The 20111-nt window shown below is 37.2% G+C and overlaps 1 protein-coding gene across 1 annotated transcript in view; it reads right to left on the reverse strand.

The window, feature by feature from the left end:
- KCTD3 (potassium channel tetramerization domain containing 3) overlaps positions 1 to 20111 on the reverse strand; it is a 35737-nt gene that overhangs the window by 1526 nt on the left and 14100 nt on the right. Inside the window, exons 6-17 of the mRNA XM_081942196.1 lie at positions 19729 to 19809; positions 18934 to 19074; positions 18258 to 18348; positions 15263 to 15453; positions 13109 to 13224; positions 9181 to 9268; positions 8671 to 8787; positions 7838 to 8008; positions 7075 to 7230; positions 6435 to 6531; positions 1306 to 1490; positions 43 to 181 (exon numbers count right to left, since the gene is read on the reverse strand). Of these exons, the coding sequence (XP_081798322.1) occupies positions 43 to 181; positions 1306 to 1490; positions 6435 to 6531; positions 7075 to 7230; positions 7838 to 8008; positions 8671 to 8787; positions 9181 to 9268; positions 13109 to 13224; positions 15263 to 15453; positions 18258 to 18348; positions 18934 to 19074; positions 19729 to 19809 (1573 nt within the window). The remainder of the gene's footprint in view (positions 1 to 42; positions 182 to 1305; positions 1491 to 6434; positions 6532 to 7074; positions 7231 to 7837; positions 8009 to 8670; positions 8788 to 9180; positions 9269 to 13108; positions 13225 to 15262; positions 15454 to 18257; positions 18349 to 18933; positions 19075 to 19728; positions 19810 to 20111) is intronic.

Here is a 20111-nt window from a genome sequence, read left to right on the forward strand (position 1 = left end):
CTTGGCATCCACATATATGCAAACATATTTTGTAAAGCTTACCTAGAGCCTGATTCACGCAGTCGGCTTTGCTGGACTACTGAAGTAGCTGGGCTGATATTGGGGGTTGCACAGCGAGATGTGCTTAGATCACACTGATCCAGAAGTTTAAGCAACTCTTCTTCAGTAGGACCACCCACATCTTGGGAGACAGAAGACAGATCCATATATACATTAAGAAACTATAACAAATGTACTTAACATCTGTACCAAATATGCACTAAAGAGTTTAGTATACTGTCTTGGTAGCATGCTTCTTTTATGCCAGCCAGAGTCACTTGCCTGTGGGATAGGCAGTTACATGATATAGACCAGTGATGGCGAACCTATGGCACGCGTGCCACAAGTGGCACGCGGAGCCATTTGTCAGGGCACGCGAGGCGCTGCCCTGTCAGCTGGCCAGCGCGCATGTGCACGCTGGCCAGCTGAGTTCACCTTTTTAAAAGCCATTTTTCACCTTCCCCAGGCTCCAGAGGCTTTATAGGAGCCTGGGGAGGGCGAAAAGAGCATCCCCCGCCCCCCCGGAGGCCCTCCGGAGACTTCAGGGACCGTCCGGAGGCTTCCCAGACGCCTGACGCCTTCCCTGACGCCTTCGGAGCGCTTAAAACCACCCTCTGAGCAAACCGGAAGTGACTTCCGGGTTGCTCGGAGGGTCGTTTTAAGCGTTCTGAAGGCTTCAGGGACCGTCCGGAGGCTTCCCTGATGCCTTCGGAGCGCTTAAAATGACCCTCCGAGCAAACCGGAAGTCACTTCCGGTTTGCTCGGTGGGTGGTTTTAAGCATTCGGGGGGCAGGGGGGCTCTTTTCGCCCTCCCCAGGCTCCTACAAAGCCTCTGGAGCCTGGGGAGGGCGAAAAAAGCATGTAAAAATGGGGGGGCATGCGCACTGGGAGGTCCCGCGTTGCATTATGGGTGCGGCAAGCCCGCACACGCCCCCCCTGCACTCCCCCCACTTGTGGCACCCGAGCCAAAAAAGGTTCGCCATCGCTGATATAGACAGTTGGAGGGAGGGAGGGAGGAATGATAGGTAGGTAGATAGAGATCAAAAAATCATCTAATTATTCAAAATCAGTTTGCAATATGATAATTCTCCTTTTTTAATATCAAATTTATATATTTACAGTTTGAGAATAATGTACAAAAGGTCAAAACAAAATAATAAAAATATGGAAGAAAGATACAATCACCACTCCAAAAAAGAACTAAAAATTAAATAATAGAAAACCGGAATCAATTCAAGCTCTATTGAAAACATTCAAGACAATTACCTTTTTCTTCACTTTTATTAACCATATCCATTGCCGTAGTTAGGTCCCACATCTGAATACTACCATTAACATGCCCTGTGAAGAGGTAACGCCGTGGTCTTGAACCCATTCTGCTAGATCCCTCACATTCACGCACAGTAAAGGAGGAAATTGTAGTACAGTCAACTGCCTGAATTTCACATATCCTGTTGGGGGGGAAAGACTCTTTGTTTATATAAGACTCTTCTGTTTTCCAAAGATTATAGATTGTTGTTCAAGTAAAGAACCCCTAAACCATCCTTGGGTCAACTATGAAAGGCAAAGGTCCTCAAATGACTATTCTATATGCTTCTGTATATCTCTGTAATTATTAGCCGTGAGTTGAACAGTTTATTGGACACAACTAAGCATTTTCAAAGTGTATCAAATGTCTTTGAAATTGTCTCCTGGAATCTTAAACTCATGCTATTTGTCTTTACAACATTCTTTGAGGCAAAAAATGTCTTTCCTTTAACTAAAGACTAATTCCATTACAGGTTAAAATAAGCAACAATCAAAAAGTTATTGACAATTTAGCATGGCACAGCATTTCACACAATTAACTTACAAACTTCCGTATCAAGGCTTATAAGGCATTTGCTTAATAGAACTATCTGAACTATCATGTTTCCCCAAAAATAAGACCTTACTGGAAAATAAGCCCTAGCACGATTTTAGGATGTTTTTAATATAAGCTCTACCCCAAAAATAAGCCCCAGTTTGTAAGATTGTCAGCCAGACAGATGCATTTAGTGCCATATTTCCCCCAAAATAAGAACTAACTGGAAAATAAGTCTAATGCATCTTTTGGAGAAAAAATTAATATGACCGGGTCTTATTTTTGGAAAAACATGGTAAATACAAATGAAAAGGATTTGAGCTGAAACTGCTTTAGCCTGAGATACCCCTTTGTACGGTACTCAAGTGGTCCCCAACATTTCCAGCCCGGTGGACTGGCAGCGGTGGCGGGGTGATCAGAGAAAGTGGATGGTTTCACATGCGAATATCACTTTCACAAAAGCAAATTCACGCATACCTGCGCGTGCTTGCCCACCACCTTCACAGCACAGTTCCAAATGGGCTACTGTCTAGTACTGGGCTGCGGATTGGGGACCCCTGCTGTGCACAATCTAATATTTACTTGAATGTCAAATTTCTCATAACAGACAGGTATGTATAAGCAGTCTGAAATTATCAATGTTTTTTTATAGATGATAGATAGATAGATAGATAGATAGATAGATAGATAGATAGATAGATAGATAGATAGATAGATAGTAAGTAAGTAAATAAATATGCAAATTTACTGGAAGTGCTTTTATTCTTTATAAAATGCACATGCATTTCACAGGAATTTCAATAGGCACTCAGAAACTACTCAGTGTCTACAATCTATTCTAAAGTTAAGCAATCACCAACTTTTCAGTACATTTCTGATGGATGCCAAAACATTATTCCTAAGTACTGGCACAGTGTTAGTTGTCCAACCATCCTAGCAATGTTTATGGATGGCTTAAATATGATGCATTGTTCTGTCACCGGGAATGAATTTTAATTCTAATTTCTAAGCCCCTGAGGCAGGTTCTTGCCCTGTCATCTATGAACAGTTTGACCATGTTGCTCCTGAGGAAATGGGACAGGATCCTAGGGAGTATGCGCGCAAGCACTTGTGTTTTAGACCCATATCCCACCTGGCTTGTGAAAGCTTCCCAGGAGGTGAGAGGCGGATGGACTCTGATTAATGTGTCCCTACAGGATGGGGTAGTGCCTCAGCACTTTAAGGAGGCTGTGGTCTGCCCTCCTCTAAAGAAATTGTCGTTGTATTTCACTCTGTTGGATAATTTCCGACCTGTCCCCCAATCTTCTCTTTTTGAGAAGGTTGTTGAGAAGGTGGTGACACGGCAGCTTCAGAGATTTCTGGATGAAACAGATTATCTCGACCCCTACCAGTCAAGATTCAGACCTGGAATTGGGACAAAAACAGCATTGGTCACACGTTGGGATGATCTCTGGCAGGATGAGGGTAGTGCCTCTATCTTTGCTCTACTTGACAGTGGCTTTTGATACCATCAACCATGGTATTTTCCTAGAGCGGCTTCGGGGAATGGGAGTGGGAGACTTTGTGCTATCCTGGTTCACTTCCTTCCTCTGCGGCCACTCTCAGTCAGTGTTGATAGGAAGGGAAAGATCCAATCCTCACCCACTGCTTTGTGGGGTTCCACAGGGCTCGGTACTCTCTCCACTCCTGTTCAACATTTATATGAAGCTGCTAGGTAAAATCATCTGCCACCATGGATTGAGGTATCAACAATATGCTGATGATACTTGTGTGCCTGTTATGCCCTTTCCTGGACCAACAATTCCTACTCACAATCACTCATGCCCTAGTCACTTCCCATCTTGACTATTGCAACACGCTCTACACGGGGCTACCCTTGAAAAGCATCCAGAAGCTCCAGTTGGTGCAAAATGCAGCGGCCCGCATGGTTTTATGCAGATCCCAGTGTGCACGTGTATCACCTCTCCTGCGGGAGCTGCATTGGCTGCCAATTTGCTTCCCGGTGCAATTCAAGGTGTTGGTTATCACCTTTGAAGCCCTTCATGGTTATCTGAGGGACTGTCTCTTGCTGGTCCCATCTGAGTGGAGAGGCAGGAAATGTTGCGGGTCTCATCCCCTAGGGAGATACACCTGGTGGGACCCAGAAGAATGGCCTTCTCCCTGGTAGCTCCCTCTCTCTGGAACAGCATCCCTCCAGAGATTAGAATGGCCCCTACTCTAAGGCGCTGAAGACCTGGTTCTGCCAGTGGGTCTGGGGAGCCTAGAGCGGGATGGAGCTCATTAAATGGCTCATGTGATGTGCTGTTGCCAGGGTGGGGGTTAATTTTATTATATTATATTAATTTTTTGATTAATTTTTATTAGTTTTATTGTTTTAAATTAGGTTTTATATTCTGCAAGCCACCTTGAGTTGCCATGTGCGAATAGGGGACAAGAAAAATTCAATAAATAAATAAATAATTTGGGCAGATTCTTAAATGGGCCTTGTATTAAGAGTATGCAAACCCTTTGATGTGAAGCAAACACAACCACTGAGATTTGAAGCTAGTACATCATGGCCCTCCTGAGATGTTAGAATAGCTAATGGAAAGAAGTGCCGGGCATACTCAGGAGGGCCAACAATCCCTTAAAAATAGTGTTAGATAGTGAAATAAGGGCACTTTCCTGTTAATATCTCATTAATTTTAATTTAAAGGGATATTTATTGTCTTCTGCAATATTGGTTCTCATACTGGATTTCATGTTGACCTTACAGCCTTGGCGCAGGCTCTATTGTAGCTGACATTTTTCAGGCTCTGTGAGGCACTCACATGGCAGACTGCTCTTCTTGCAACATCTCACTGGGTAGAATATTATGATAATAGGACCTTGCCTGACAGAGAGGCTTTCATCGGGTAAAGAAAATATTTAAGTTTTGAGACTAATATACCTCTTTTTTTTAAAAAAAGAAAAAGGTCTCCTTTCTTAGCCAAAGGAAAGGGGTAAACACACTTATTGAAGTAGGACAAACTTGTTAGTCCCTTTCTTAGCTTCCTGCTTCATATAAGACCAGGGCACATAATAAAAATAATTGGTATTATTACTTTTGGAGACAGCAGAACTTAACTTGATTTTTTTTTAAAAAAAAATGGCAGTGTCTTGGAGCTTATGGTTCACTTCCTGCAAGGAACTCCAAGGCCCATGGTCTTGAGATCCATTGTTTAACAAGTATTTGTAAAGGGGGGGGGGGTTGTCTTTTAACTGGTTCAGCTTTGTGGAATTGGCTAGCATGCTTCAACTAACTTGCTTCAAATGCAGAATACTACAGTTGTCAGTCTTTGGGGACAGAGACCGGAGAAGCTGGCTTTACCTGGGGAAAACAAGCTTCTTTTTGCTTTGACTAGCTTTACTTTCATGTGGTTGTTGCCTGATTGCATGGTCACTGCCAAAGGGATCTTTTGAAAGCGGAAATCAAATGTTGTGACTAAACAGTTTAATCTCTTACAAAGGGCAGGAAATAGTATGCTTTTCATCAAGTCTAACTTTCTATTTACACATGTATGAAGAAGCCTATTGCCATGGCAGCTTAATTAAGAGTCATTTCTTTTTATTCCAAAATGGATGGATCTACAGTAGTTCAAAACAAAATGTGTAAAAAAAAGATGTGTAACAATTGATTGCACATACTGCAAATTGCTACCATGGGAACAAATAACCAATACAATTATTTCCAGGATAAAATGTGTATATAGGAATGCGGGGCTTAATTAATGTAGAAGACATGTGTTGATTAGACTATTCCATAGTAATCAAAGAAAATGAGAAAAGAAAGAGGTCAAAGTTTAACAGGCTTTGAATTACTACACACAAATGTACCCTAATATAACATTAATTTTAATAACTATATCCCATTTTCTTTCTAAGCCTGCCTAGAACATTAAATCATGGTGATTTATAGTATATTATAATATTCCAATGTAATATTATTCAAGTGATAATGAATCTTCTAGCCATATTATAGCTATCTACTGTTATTTGCTTTAAAACTCACAAGTTGTCAAAAGAATAATCTTGATGTTTGGAAAATGCACTCCTGATTAATTTCTCCAAAGTTTGCTTATGATTTTATGACATGAAGATAGATACAAAGTAGATTCCTTCTATTAAAGTGTTTTTACTCATTAAGAAAAGATGGGATGCTTTGCATCTCACAGGTTTCTAGCCTGGAGTGCGGCAATGGCTTAACACTAAAGTGACTGCTATGGTTATATTAGCCATATTACTCTCTTTAAATAGTACCCAAGTTTTCAAAAACACTTTGGCTGCTCTTTCCACAACTCTGGATTTTGTTTACTTTGAAATGGCCTGGCAATTCATTATATTTTTTAATAAAGGTAGCAATACACCCTAGCCTATGGAAGGAATAGCACTAAAATAAAAGATATAATTAAAGGTCTATTAAAACCTGAAAGCTAAAAACAAAATACCAAAATACCTTCCTTTAATTCAGAGAATTAAAAAACAATAACCTATTTCCTGAATTAATTAGTAGTATGGTAATTGCATTGCTTACCTTTTTCCAGTAGAAGAGAGTCTCACAAAAAGTTTGTTGGTGATGGGAACAACTTTTTGGATAAATACCTGTTGATCATCACGCTCACCAAATGGACCTGGAAGAGGAGACCAAATAAAAAGCACTGATGTTTAGCTGTATATAAGAGTTAACGTGAAATGTTAAATAAAGAGTTCTGTGCATAAGTTGATAATCACTGTATAACTTGTTGTTGATGTTTATTTTTATATCCTTTATATCCTATATTTAGATATTTTGTATTGTTATGCTTCTTTGTAACAAATGTACTCCCCACCCTCTCTCTTTATGCTGACCTGATATAATATTTGTCCTACATGGACAATTTGGTGTCTTTCAAAAAAGCCTTATATGAATGTTTGCCAATTCAGTATAGCTGAGTAGAAGGAATAGGCATGCACAAAAGATCCAGGTTTATTATCCATACGTGCCTACTCTTTATTTGCATACAGGGCATGAAGAACTAGTAGGAAGAAAGGATTTTAGTAACCTTTAGAAAATAGGATTGGTATATCTGTCCACATCCCACAGTAGAATCTACGGGCAGGTGAAGGTCTCCATAGGGTTTGTCTCCTAAACCATTATTCTCATAACCACAGTTTACCTGGAATGCTTCATTTACCTATATCATTTCCAGCAGAGTAACTTCCATGACTCTCTGTTTCCTCCAATGACAAAATTTTGAATGATGCCAGAGGAGTGGATCCTGGCTGTGTTGAAATCATTCCTCTAAAACGTGTCACTGTCCATGTCCGGACGTGATTATTATCAGCACACACTAGAGGGGAAATGATCATAAAAAGAAGCAGAGGTTATAATTCTAATTTTACCTCACACCTAAACCAATTGGTATGTTTGAATAATGATAATAAATCTTCCCTTTTCTAGTTTTGACAACCTAGCAAGGAATGTTGGATGGGTCAAGGTTAATTCTTTCAGCCCTCTCAAGGAAAAAAAATAGCAGACTGAGCCTTTTGGGAGAAGAAAAAAAAAGAATACGGTGATACAGAAATCAGATCAGGAGAACTCTAAAGCTGCAAGAGATGCAATTATGCCCTTCACTAGAAGAAAGAGGATGATACTAGCTAGTAATTCGATTCACTGTCTCATGATGAGTGCTGCCTGACAAAAGCAAGGATCAGCATTGTGAAAAATAAAACAAAATAAACTTCTTTTTCATTTAGGGTTAGGATGCTTTTATGGCTATAAATTCACTGAACATCCGCACTTTAAATTCCATATAACTAAGAAACATAAATGGAAGCTGGCCTTTTTGTGAGTATTTTATCTTGTTCTATTTTTTTCTTTTGCGCTTTAGAAATATTTTTTAAAAAGGAGAACATAGAAGAAAAAGGTTATGAAGTCATTTAGTCTGACAAGATTACCTGATACCAGATGTTTTTCTGATAACATGATCTTTGTAACAGGGCTACGGTGAACTGTGAAAGTCTGGAAAAGTTGTGGTCCTGAACCAACTGTTTCTGGGTGTTGCACAATTACACGTACAGCTCCAGAGCTTGTGCCATATGCAATCTCGATCCAATTGCCACTTACGCCTATACAAAAACATGAGAAACAGAAATGATTTTAGTAAATTATATTCGCCCAAGATGGTGCAGGAGTGCTGTTGAGGAAAGATGTGGTGTCTACATTTAACTTTACAAGATTATTGCACTTATAGTTCACAAGTAGCACTCTTCCCATATATTATGCATCATTTAAAATATTGAAAATACTGTTGAAGGTGCAAATTATGTACAAGACAAACAATTTTTATAGACCATACATTTCAACCTTTACCCTAATAATAAAATCAACACAATTAACATGAATAGTAAAAACAATACAAAAATTAGCAAGTGACATTTTGAAATTCAGATTATTTTTTAAAATACTGTCAGTTGAGGAAAATTGTTTTGAAGAGACGTATACAATTTTATCATATAGCAATAGTAATAAATCTCTCTTCCAAGTGCTGTAGCATTGAGTATACTAGCACAAGGGATAGAATGACATTTCCAAACGCATAAAATCCATAACTGAATAACAGTAAGATGCATTATCTCCATAATTTTCTTAATTCTAAATAAGTCACAAATATGCTGTGTATGGATAACTAAAGAACAGAACTGAAGCAGCATTAAATATTTTTAAAGTTGACAATAGGACGGTTTGACAATATCATATTCAGGATCAATTCTATCAAGATAGTACAAACTTGTTTTGGGTGTAAGGTAAACACTAAGTGCAGTTATGGCATCATTAGAGGGATCATGGTAAAGTTCCGTCACTAGAAGATCATTATCTTTCATTCGTAATGGAAATTTTTGCATATCTGCAAAATAAAGACACATATAAATTGTTTTAGAATGCCAAACGACCATTTCAGGGCTTTAAAATCTTTACAACAAAATTCCTGAAACAATACTTGCAAGAGATAAAAGTAAAACCTCCATAAATCAGCGGTCCCCAAACTCTCTGGCTCCACAGACCGGCAGCAGCGGTGGTGGCAGTGGGGAGGGTAGAGGGGTGATGTTTCTCGTGTGCAACCGTTCCACTTACGTGCAAATTGTGAGCTCGCTCACTGCTTGCGTGAATCGGTTCCCAATGGACCATGGGCCAGGACCAGTCTGTGGACAAGGGATTGGGGACCCCTGTTCTAAATAACCCATAGGATTGCATTGTGAAATTAATTCTCAAAAGTTAGGAAAGAGATTCTTGAGCTTACCAATATAATATATGGAGCCATTGTTGCAGCCCAGCAGTAAGAAGGATCCTGCAGTATCATAGCTAGTGATTGGGACAACATCTTGAACCTAGTAAATAAAATAAAAACATCAACTTTCCATTTTGTTTCATATGCTTTTGTGTTGGAGTAGCACTACATATTAGCCATATTATCTAAAGGCATATGTTTTATGAAGATTAAACTGGAGCAATTTAAAATTGTATTACCTTTAAAGATGTCTTTCACACAATACTCTTGTAAAACCTCTGAAAGAACCCTTATACCACAGTGTTGCAACAATTATTTTCAAGTTACTGAATTAATACTATGACACAATAATGTGTAAAAGCATGAGTGTTGGGAAAAGTGTGTGTCTGTGTGTGTACATTAAAGCGTGCATATACTCACTGCAGACAGTGAGAAATGCTAAGGAGTTCCAAGACAGCAGAGAGAAACATAAAGGATGCACCATCTTTAGGTGTCAATACAACAGCACCAGATGCACAAGAAAGAGCCCAGACAGAATGAGTAAGCTGGATAAAGGGAGACTATAGTCTAAAAGAGCTGGCTAGATGAGCTGGGAAGTAAAAAATGGGAAATGTTTTCCTCCCTCATCTGCAGTCTCAAAAGTTAGTTGACACACTGGTAGGTAGGCAGACATGAAGATGTCAGGAGTGGGAGATGTCAGAAGGAGAACTCTGCATAAGAGGAAAAAGCCCAGAAAGGGCTAGGAAGGAAGCACTGATGGTACTCAGAAAAGATCTTCCAGAAAGCCTTCAAAAATAAGATGTAAGCCAACAGAAGAAGGCACTGCAAAAACAATTCTCACTGAAATAGAGGACAAAAGTTATATTGTTTCAGAAAGGGGATGGGGGGAATAAAATCTGGAAGGAGAGAGGAACCATGATAGCCAACTTCCCCTTTAAGACAACAGACCTTTACCAGGATTGGGTAAATGAGGCCAATAAAGGGGAGGACTGCAAACTTTTGACTGAAATCAATGAGCAAGTGACTATGGGAGAAAGGAAGTTATTGTTAATACAGCCTAACTATATAGAACTAAAAAAGAAAGATAGAATAATAGGATAAAGAAAAACAAAGCTCCTAGTTTCGACTGCTATATTAGCTTTTTAAAAGCAGATTTTTAAAAATATTCATAAAATTACTACTTTTCAATTACTTGAAAAAGGCCATTTCAGCCACTGAGGTAAATTTCCTAATTGGTTCTTTTATCAAATGGATGTTGCATTTTAGAAAGATTTTCCTAATATTCAACTGGAACTTTATTTCTAATTTGATGCAATAGAGTTATTTCCTATAATCTACATTTACTGATGCAGGATAAAGATGCAGTTGCCTTTTTTTGCAGTTATTCATATTACTAACACATAATCAACTTGAGATGAACTATACTTCGAAGACTGTTTTCACATGTACTCTAGCCATATCAGCTACACTGATTTATACCTCTGTTTCATTTGTTTCTTACATTAAGAACTTTGAATATGTCTCTGGAATTTCATTCAATTATTTTTCATTTCACTTTTCTAGCCTACCAAAATCATCGTTTTATTTTTCTGTCTTGTAATTGCAATTTTGTAGCACCTTAAATTGGCAAACATGCCCACTTTGGGGCATTTAATATATTATGCAAATAAACTAGGCCCAAAATGTTCTAACTACTTCAACACTATTTGAATGCCAGATTTTGGCTATGCTCTTTATGCTACCAGGATTTTGCTTGAGAATGAGCAGACTATCTCAGCTTACTACCCAAATCCTTAGAACGAATTATGCAAACTTTACCCCCCCCCCCCAAAAAAAAACTTTAAAAGGGATTTCAGGTATATTCAGGAGATACCTGTAAGATTTCAACAAATAACAATTATATCACTTGGTTTCTTGAATTCTCCCTGTAGTACTTATTGGCATGACAGTCACTTATGTGTAAAATCAGGATTTATTCAACCAGTGATGTGGTATCCCAAGTCTATGCCTTAAGTCACTTTTGCCTCTTGAAAATCATACGACAGTCTCTTGGATTTCCTTAGTTCTTTACACTGAGCTATAGAGACAACCATCTGGTTGTGTTACCAGGTTTGCTTCTTGCATGAATGCCTCTTAGTCTTGAATATAACCCAAGAATCTCTATTTCCACTGTCAGGATGCATAATGTATAAAAATTGCACAGCATTTGAGAACAGAAATATAAAATAGCTTTGAGAAACGATGTAGCATTAGTTGAGAAACTTTCAGGTAGATGATAAAATTTCTAAATTCCTCAGGATTTTACACAAACATAATTTGGCTAACCGTGAAAAACCTTTCTGGTTACTGAAAGGTTCAACAAAGTTGGTTAACTCTACATCTTCTAGCAAAACAGCAGAGCTTAAGACTTCTTCCTGTCCCATGGAAGAAACCCTTCCTTTCAGCAGCATGCATAACTTCAACTGATTGTAGTTCCATTTTTCATTTATTAACTAATTCACTAGCAAAATAAAACCTTGCCCACCAGTAAAAATATTTGGGAAATGAAAGAAAAATGTATAATAGCAAACACAGAACAGTAGTTAACAATTTGACTCTTGGTCCCTCTTGAAACATCACTGGATCTTTCCCCTTTTTGGTAGATCAGTGACAAGGAAAGTATTTCATATTAAGTCCAACTACTGTTGTTATGATAAAAGATGAACCCAACATGCAACAGCATTCCCAGAAATGGTTAACAGAAGTTAAAACAGACTAAAGCAAGGGTGTCAAACCCTTGGCCCAGGGGTCAGATGCTTCACACTCTGGCCACCCCACCATCATTTTAGCGAAAGGGAAAAAAGTTGTGATACATCACGTTACAATATGACGCCACGCGTTTGACACCCCTGCTCTATAGCATCATGTGCCCAATGATTACATCTGCAAAGGTAAACCTATCTACCTCAGAATGCTTCATGAATTTAGATGGTTCAGCTCTGGTGTTGCCTTGTAAATATCTATTAGTGGGATTTCCATACTAAGAGTCTCAACCACCCCTACAATGAGATGAATCAGTTCCAGAAGAGATCTGCCATACATCTGGGAAGATGATATTATAGCAGCATCCCCTGGTTGCTCATCCTCACAGATATGCCTTATCCCCAACCACCTGCAGAACAGATTTACTTGCTAGGGGTTTCAGATACATAATAGCCACATTCTTGGACTTCCTTCCTCATTCTTCCACTTTCATTTTTTCCACATGAGCAACCTTACCTGATACATCTAAAATCGTGCCATAGGAAAATCAATAAAGCTGAGAGGGTTGGCTGCATTGCAGGGAAGCTTGCTGCCTGAATTGCTTAACTCTTCTGTTTTGCATCATTGTCCAGAAGCTCTTCTGCCTCTTGGATCAGCCCATTTATGCATCTGGGCAACTGCTTTAGACTGAGTACTCCTGAGTTCGAATATTCAGCTATCACCCTACCCTGCCTGTTGGTTGCAGCTTGTCTTCAGCAAACCAATTAGATCACTAGGACAGGCATAATTTGCATTACATCTTGCTCTCTTTCCTAGACTACATTCTCTTCCTCATGTATATTTTGTGTTTGTCCCTCAAGTTGGAGCCAAGAGAAAATCTGTGGTTTGCCTCTGAAAGGAATGGTCACTTCTACAGAACAGGAGTAAGTCTTAAGCCCTACTTTCCAAATTAAAAATAAATAAATAACAGGAGTCAGCTCCATCTTTGGCAAACATCTTTCCTGTTATATAGAATTAATTTTCTGCAAAATAATTAAATGATTACAGCTGTTGCTAGCTGAATGATAAAACTTGAAAATTAAACATTTCAGCAATAGTAAAGTATATTTAAAAAGAACAAATATACTGATAAAAAGTTGATTTCCTTTTTTTTGAATACTAATAATGTACAGGAGCAAGCAATTCTGTTCATATGTACCTGCCAATGTTGAGTCACAGCATTCCATACTCCCACTTTTCCTGTGTGACTGGTGGCTACCAACTGGTTACCAATGAAGAAAAGAGCATCTACTGGGACTCCAAGACTAAAGATTCCTATCAGGAGAGACAATACCACACACAGATGTATATTAAAAGCACAAAAGGGTCTAAGGCATTTTAAGTTAAAATAATGGCAATATCCAATTAAAAATGCTTTTGAAAATGATTACACTAGTAATCATTACCTCTCTTACAATATATTTAATTATAGACTGGTTGGTATAAATACTTATGTCTTGGTACATAGCCATGACTATGTTTCAGCGGAGGCTACCATCAGCCATGACTAAGATAAGATTCACTTATTTTGTTCTTAGTTATTTGATTTAGAGGTCAGCCGACTCTTCGGTGACTCTGAAAAGGTTATAACTAAAAAAAAAAAAAAACCTATGTCCAAAGCATGCACAAGCAACCAGAAGACTGTAGGACCAACCCTCCCCCCAGAAACTATAGGTCCTCCTTCTATCTTAAGGTCTGAGAGAACAACCAGACTTTTAATCATTCCTGGAAATTTGTTAAGGTGGGAGACATCCAAATCTCTGGGGGTGGGGACATCATTCCATAGGGCAGTTGCCATGAGAGAAAAAGTCATGCTTCCACAAAATTGCTTGGATTCCACAAAATGTCATTGTTTAATTAACATTTTTAAGCATGTCCAGTCTGTCCATGTCAAATAGGTAGAAATGTTTGATGACAGGATGGCCCCTCAAATAGTCAAGCTCTAGTTTAAAAACATTCAAATTAAAATATAAAGGATCTTATGTTCAAATACTAACACTGTGTTAGCCACTGAAAATTGCTAAAATGCTATTTGATAGAAATGCAAACACGCCCAGATTTATGTCTAGTTGGGTGGTCTTTTATCTTTTCTATCAAAACCTCTACCTTTAAACTTTATGAAGGAACAATTAACAACAAAAAAGTGTTGTATTACTTTAAAATAAAGGATAGCAGATTCTATGGTTTTGGCCTGTAAAGAAGAAGTCTGGTACATAAAGTGACTTTAAGCGTTCATTTATTCTATATTTAAAATATTAACATAGAGAAATCTTAAAATATATTAAAATGCATAGTGTAAGCCACTCAGAATTGTCAAACTGCACAGACTGAGTCTGTTTCAGGAGAGGTTATAAATAAATACCAAATAATAGTACATGCCAAATCATTTTTCGGGCCATATGACCTTCCTTGAGGTTTTACTCTATTTTCAGCAGCATATATAAAAAGCAGGCAACAAGAAAAAGGAAAGCAACAACTAGAAATGATTGCGCTAGAGGAAGTTCAGGGAAATCAAGGAAGACAGCATGAATAGTCTGAAGGAATTTAAAATGTCACTCCTACTTAAGCTCAACAGTCGTAATGCCATCCAGAGGGAAGACAATGGTAAAAGTAGTGACAGATGCTTGTCTTAAGGGGATTTCTCTGTAAAATATTGCTTATAGCAGCAATCTAGTACCAGTTTATTATGTAAGTAACAATGAAGGGAGAAACAGCTTCTAGGAGATGCCAGGCCTGATAATATTCCATAGATGGTGTCAGTTTCTGAAGAATATATGTAACAACACATTGTTTTTCTGATTTGTTTTTGTTTTCCAGAGAACAGTAATTCTCTCTCCCAAGGCAGGGCTGCTAACATTGCAAGAAAAATGGGCCAGTAGCAGTGTCCAAAAGAGAATACTCTTTCTTATTAAATCATTATAAAATCAATGCAATAAATCAATCACACCCACACTTACATAAGTAATACACATGCTCTGTGTTCCATTTGCTCTGTTAGTGGAGTAAATATTATTGATTTTGTAAAATTATTTAACAAGCTCAGAATTAGTAAATTGACAGTTTTTAAGAATAAATTAGTTTTTGGTGAATAGAAAGGCGGGAGTGTGTGATCTTCTTAATTGAGTGTTCTCTCAATTCGACTATGATCAAATATAGAAGAGCTGCACATAATCAATCAAGATTCAGCAGATATTAAGAAACAATATTTCAGTAATATATTCTTGGTTAAAGCAAAATAGTTTACTGCAAGTCCCTCCAATTCAACCTATGAAAAGAAAAGTATATTAAGAAGTGAAACACAACACATGCTCACCTATTTCGCTACCACTACCGCCGTCCTGGATGCTCCATAAAATGATACTGCTTTCGGATGCCACCGCAACCATTTTATCTTTGTCACCATGTGGACCACCAACAACCTTTGCATTCAGAGCCACACGTTCAATAGTCCAGTCTAAGTAAGGACTTGTAAAAACTTGTTGCCACCCAGAAGATTCTTTAATTCTAAGGAAAAAGACGTATGAACAGATGTTTCTATTGGCTGGCCTTCAAAGATGTACAGGAACTTCAGTATGAATGAGCTGTCCAATAATCACAAGCCAGAAAAATGGTTGGAAACATTCTAACTTAATCCTATATGCTACAGATAAGTTAAAAACACTAAAGAACCTTAGAATTAACACCTACAAGACAAAATTTAAATAGATGCTGTCACAAATCACTGACTTACAATAAATCCTTAATTCTGGTTTATTTAAAAGATGCATTTCAGAGTAGAGTAAAACCAAATATTTTCTCCAATACACATAACAAAATCATTAAAATTTCTAGAACAACAAAAGCAAATTAAATATATGATTATTTATCTTCCAACATTTCTCAGAGATCATGTCTTCAGAATCAAGAATGAGAAACTGCACAATTTCAATGTAATACACAAAAAGATAGATGGGAAAGGAGGAAAGATGTAAGAAAAGATAAATGTGTATTTCTTAAAACAATGTAAAAGATTTTATACTGTATAAAGAAACTAAAGAAAACAGAAAAAGCAGGTGTCTTTCAGATAAAACAGCCATATTATCTAATCTCTTTATGCTGCTGCAACTTGGCATAATGGTTACTAAAAGTTATTCAAGGAAAAGAAGAGTCAAGTGACAGTGCATATAAAGCTAACAAAATCAGCTCACTCACTACAGCACTTTGCATAATGACAATCCTATTTTTTTATTATTTGTTTGATTTACATCCTATCTTTCTACTAAGATGTAACCATATTAGCTAGAAACTTGACAGCATGCAAACTGGCAATATAAATCATACTGGAATCATGTGCTATAAACGTTAGAACCCCTCAGAATAATTTTCAAATGGAGTTCCAGAGGAAAATGACAGCTATTTCATTTTTACAAGGGAATCCTATTACCTTAATTTGTATTAACCCCTGAAGGAATATATATGCTAGTGCACAGGTAAGGTGTAAAAAAATGATTTGATCTCAAATCATTTTGAATCTGAAATGGGTTCTTCCAACCTTGCAAGAATGATCTAAATAATAAGATTGGAACAAAATTGTGTACTTCCAATGAGGTCAAAGCAGTCCATTGAAAGACATAGGACCAGCATTCAAAACATTCTGCACAGCCCAAGTAGAGATTTATTCTTAAACATGTAAATGCAGGTATGACACTTTGCAGTGGAACTAGCCATGGTGTTATTACTACAATCCTATAAACAGTAGAACTCAATTCAGAAAATGAGAAATGGCATTATTAAGAAATCCAAAGTGCTTTTCAGGGTTTTCTAAATAGGAATTATCTTAGCAGTGAGATCCAATTGCTGCTTTGAATCACCAATCAAATCAAAGTACACGTAGTCCTCGGCTTATGACCACAATTGAGCCCAAAATTTCTATTGCTAAATGAGATATTTGCCACAGTTGTTAAGTGAATCACTGCAGTTGCTAAGATAGTAACATGGTGGTAAAATGAATCTAGCTTCCCCATTGACTTTGCTTGTCAGAAGGTCACAAAAAGTGATCACATGATGCTGGGACACTGCAACTATCGTAAATAGGAGTCAGTTACCAAGTGTCCGAATTTTGATCACATGACCATGGAGATGCTGCAGTGATCATAACTGTGAATAACTTTTTTCAGTACCGTTGTAACTTCAAAACAGTCACTAAATGAACTGTTGTAAGTGAAGGGCTACCTGTACTGATGATTTAATTTTAGAGAAATTGATTCAAATTTTTTCTTGAAAAAGACTCCAGGTCTTTTTGGAGTCTGAATATAATTATTGGTTTGAAAGAGACTGAACGATTTAAAATGACAATCTCCCTAGGGAGTGTCTATCAAACACATGGTACAGCACTTTCTCACTATACAACTACCAGTTTACTATGATGGATGGACTTTAGTATGGCAATGGTTGCACCATTGGAAGACCTGAAAGAGCAGACTATAATGGAGAAAATCTAGCTATGTGATCACTAAGAATAGAAACCAACTTGATGGAATATTACAAATCAAATCCATATTCAAATCCGTATTCAGAATTGCTATATAACAAGCACATTATCCACTGAGTAACTTATAGTAGTTAGTCAAATGTAGTGATAGTATCAGCAGACTGCTACAGGAACCAATTACTCAGACTAGTAGATTCCTTTATACTGGATATGTTTGAGTGGATTCTAGATGCTTGGATTTCTACACTTAATTGGACAGACCTATGTCTAAATTGCCTCTTTCATAATTCTATGATTTAGAAACATTATTTACTAATTACAACAACCCATTTAATATGCCAGACTGGGCACATAGAAGCATAGTAGCACATTCTTTTTTTAATGTACACTGAATGTAGTGGCTTTCAGGGTCTTACAATCACACAGAAGTTCATATTAATACATGTCTTACATAAAAGAATTAAAGTAATTTATGAAAACATGTTATTAACGATATCTAATATAGGTAAAGGTAAAGGTTGCGCAAATGTGCGAGTTGTTCACGACTCTAGGGGGTGGTGCTTATCTCCATTTCAAAACCGAAGAGCCAGCGCTGTCCGAAGACCTCTGTGGTCATGTGGCCAGCATGACTAAACACGGAAGGCGCACAGAGCGCTGTGATGGCTTATGAAAGAACAGAATGATGACAATTTCCGTGCTGAAATTTACATCATTAAAGATGATGAATTTGTGTTTACCTAAAAAATGCCCTCTATCACTGTGTATTTAATTAATATTTATAAAATGGCACAGATATTAAAAGGTAAAACAAATCATAGTGTTAGCAATTTGTGCTTACCTGTAACAAACTGCAAAATGGGCATATGCAGCTACTATCCAGTTATGGTGGCCAGCCACTATCAAAACTTTTCGAGGATCCACAGGAAAACCTGTTGTTTTTTTAAAAAGGCAATACAAAGATGAAGACGTAAATTATCATTATTTCAATAAATAATGCACTGTATATTCTGAAATCCCACATTGTGATTATGCAAATATGTAATTTAATATTAGCACAAAATACAGGGTTTTGAAATTTAATGTCATGGCTTTTAATGCTACCAAGATGGACATGAATATATGATGACTTGTGCCATGGAAAATCTCAAAAGTTAAAATGTGAAGATGAATAAGATTTCCAGGAGCCTTGTAATGAAATTAATATTTTCATGTAGTTAAATACTCCTAATTTGTTAACTGTGAATGTTCAGCATCTTACTCTTTGAATGCAAACAGCCTTCAAAACTGAAGATATGTACTTCATTGGCCATCCTTTCAGGGGCTTTACGTATAGTACAATTTTAAAAAAATTAGTAGCAACTGAAAGCCTAATTTCTATGTTCACAATGATACCCAATGACAACGACACTAAAGAATCAAATTAAGACATAGCTCTGCACTCAATAATTTTCAACCACAAACATATGAATGCAAGAATCATGTGTATTCATAATAACATTCTAAATTTTTCTCACCTAGCTTAACTGTATCTTCACCAGTACCAGTTAGTGAAGGCTGCAAATTGCCATCTCGCATCTCACCTTCAGAGCAGTTCTGAGGTATTCTAACATCTGTAGATGTTCCTGCAGAACCATTGAATTTCCGACTTGGAATGCCTAAGAGAGAAAGGATATGTCTCTAATTCGCTATCACTGTTTCTCATTCTTATGCCTAATTGTTAAGATATAAATAAAAGAATTACAACTTTAAAGTCATAGTTTGCCCAAATCTTCCACCTGTGGGTACCAGGGCTCTTCAAAAACAGCACAGGAGTCAAAATGCAAAATTAACCAATTCACTGGTCCTAGAATTATGTATTTTATTCACTTGGTGCCCAAATTCCAAAAGACATTGTGTACAAGTGTATTTCCAGAGAGGGCCACAGTGGTTTGTACAAACTACAATGCCCCAGAACTAAAGACTAAATAACTCTTTAGTCTGGAAAAATGAGGAAGACATGCAGGGGGCTAAAAGTTCATCACTCTTGACTTTATAACATCATCAGAGAAACAAATAATCAAAGTTAACCTTTCAAGGCACCATCAGTGTTAATAGGACAATAGGAGAAAAATATGTGTTGAACTAATATCAATGAGGGAGAACAGTTTATAAAAAGAGCCTAATAAGATCCTCATATGGCAGGTAGACATAATCATCTATTAAATATGGAAGTCACAGGGCAAACTCTGATATTATTCTTTTAAAATAGCGGAAAGATCTCAACAATTGAAAAGCCCGAGATACCTATCAGTTGAAACATACAGAAGTACCTGGAGGTGGGAGATATCCATGGAAGAGTACACTGCCACAAGAGGAACGCTCAAGTTCTTCACATAAAAGCAATCTTCTTACTGAAAGAGAATTGTACTTATGTATATTTAAATGCACTTCCAATAAAACAGATTACTTCAAAATAATTTCTATTTCAGATTTTTTTTTCAAGAAAACAAGTGGATACATTATGCTATCTTTGAAATATACAAACAATAAACTTAAAACACATCTATATTAATTTCAAGGATGAGCTCATATCCCATATTTTTCAAATATTTGGGTAGGAAGAATCTGGAATTTTTTCAGATTCTAGAATACCACATTTTTTTAAAAAAAAACTGTATTTTATTAATTTTGGTTTTCAAGTGATCCAATGTGC

The sequence above is a fragment of the Natrix helvetica genome (assembly GCF_964273705.1).
Source record: "Natrix helvetica genome assembly, chromosome: 2".
In the NCBI taxonomy this organism is placed as follows: Eukaryota; Metazoa; Chordata; class Lepidosauria; order Squamata; family Natricidae; genus Natrix; species Natrix helvetica.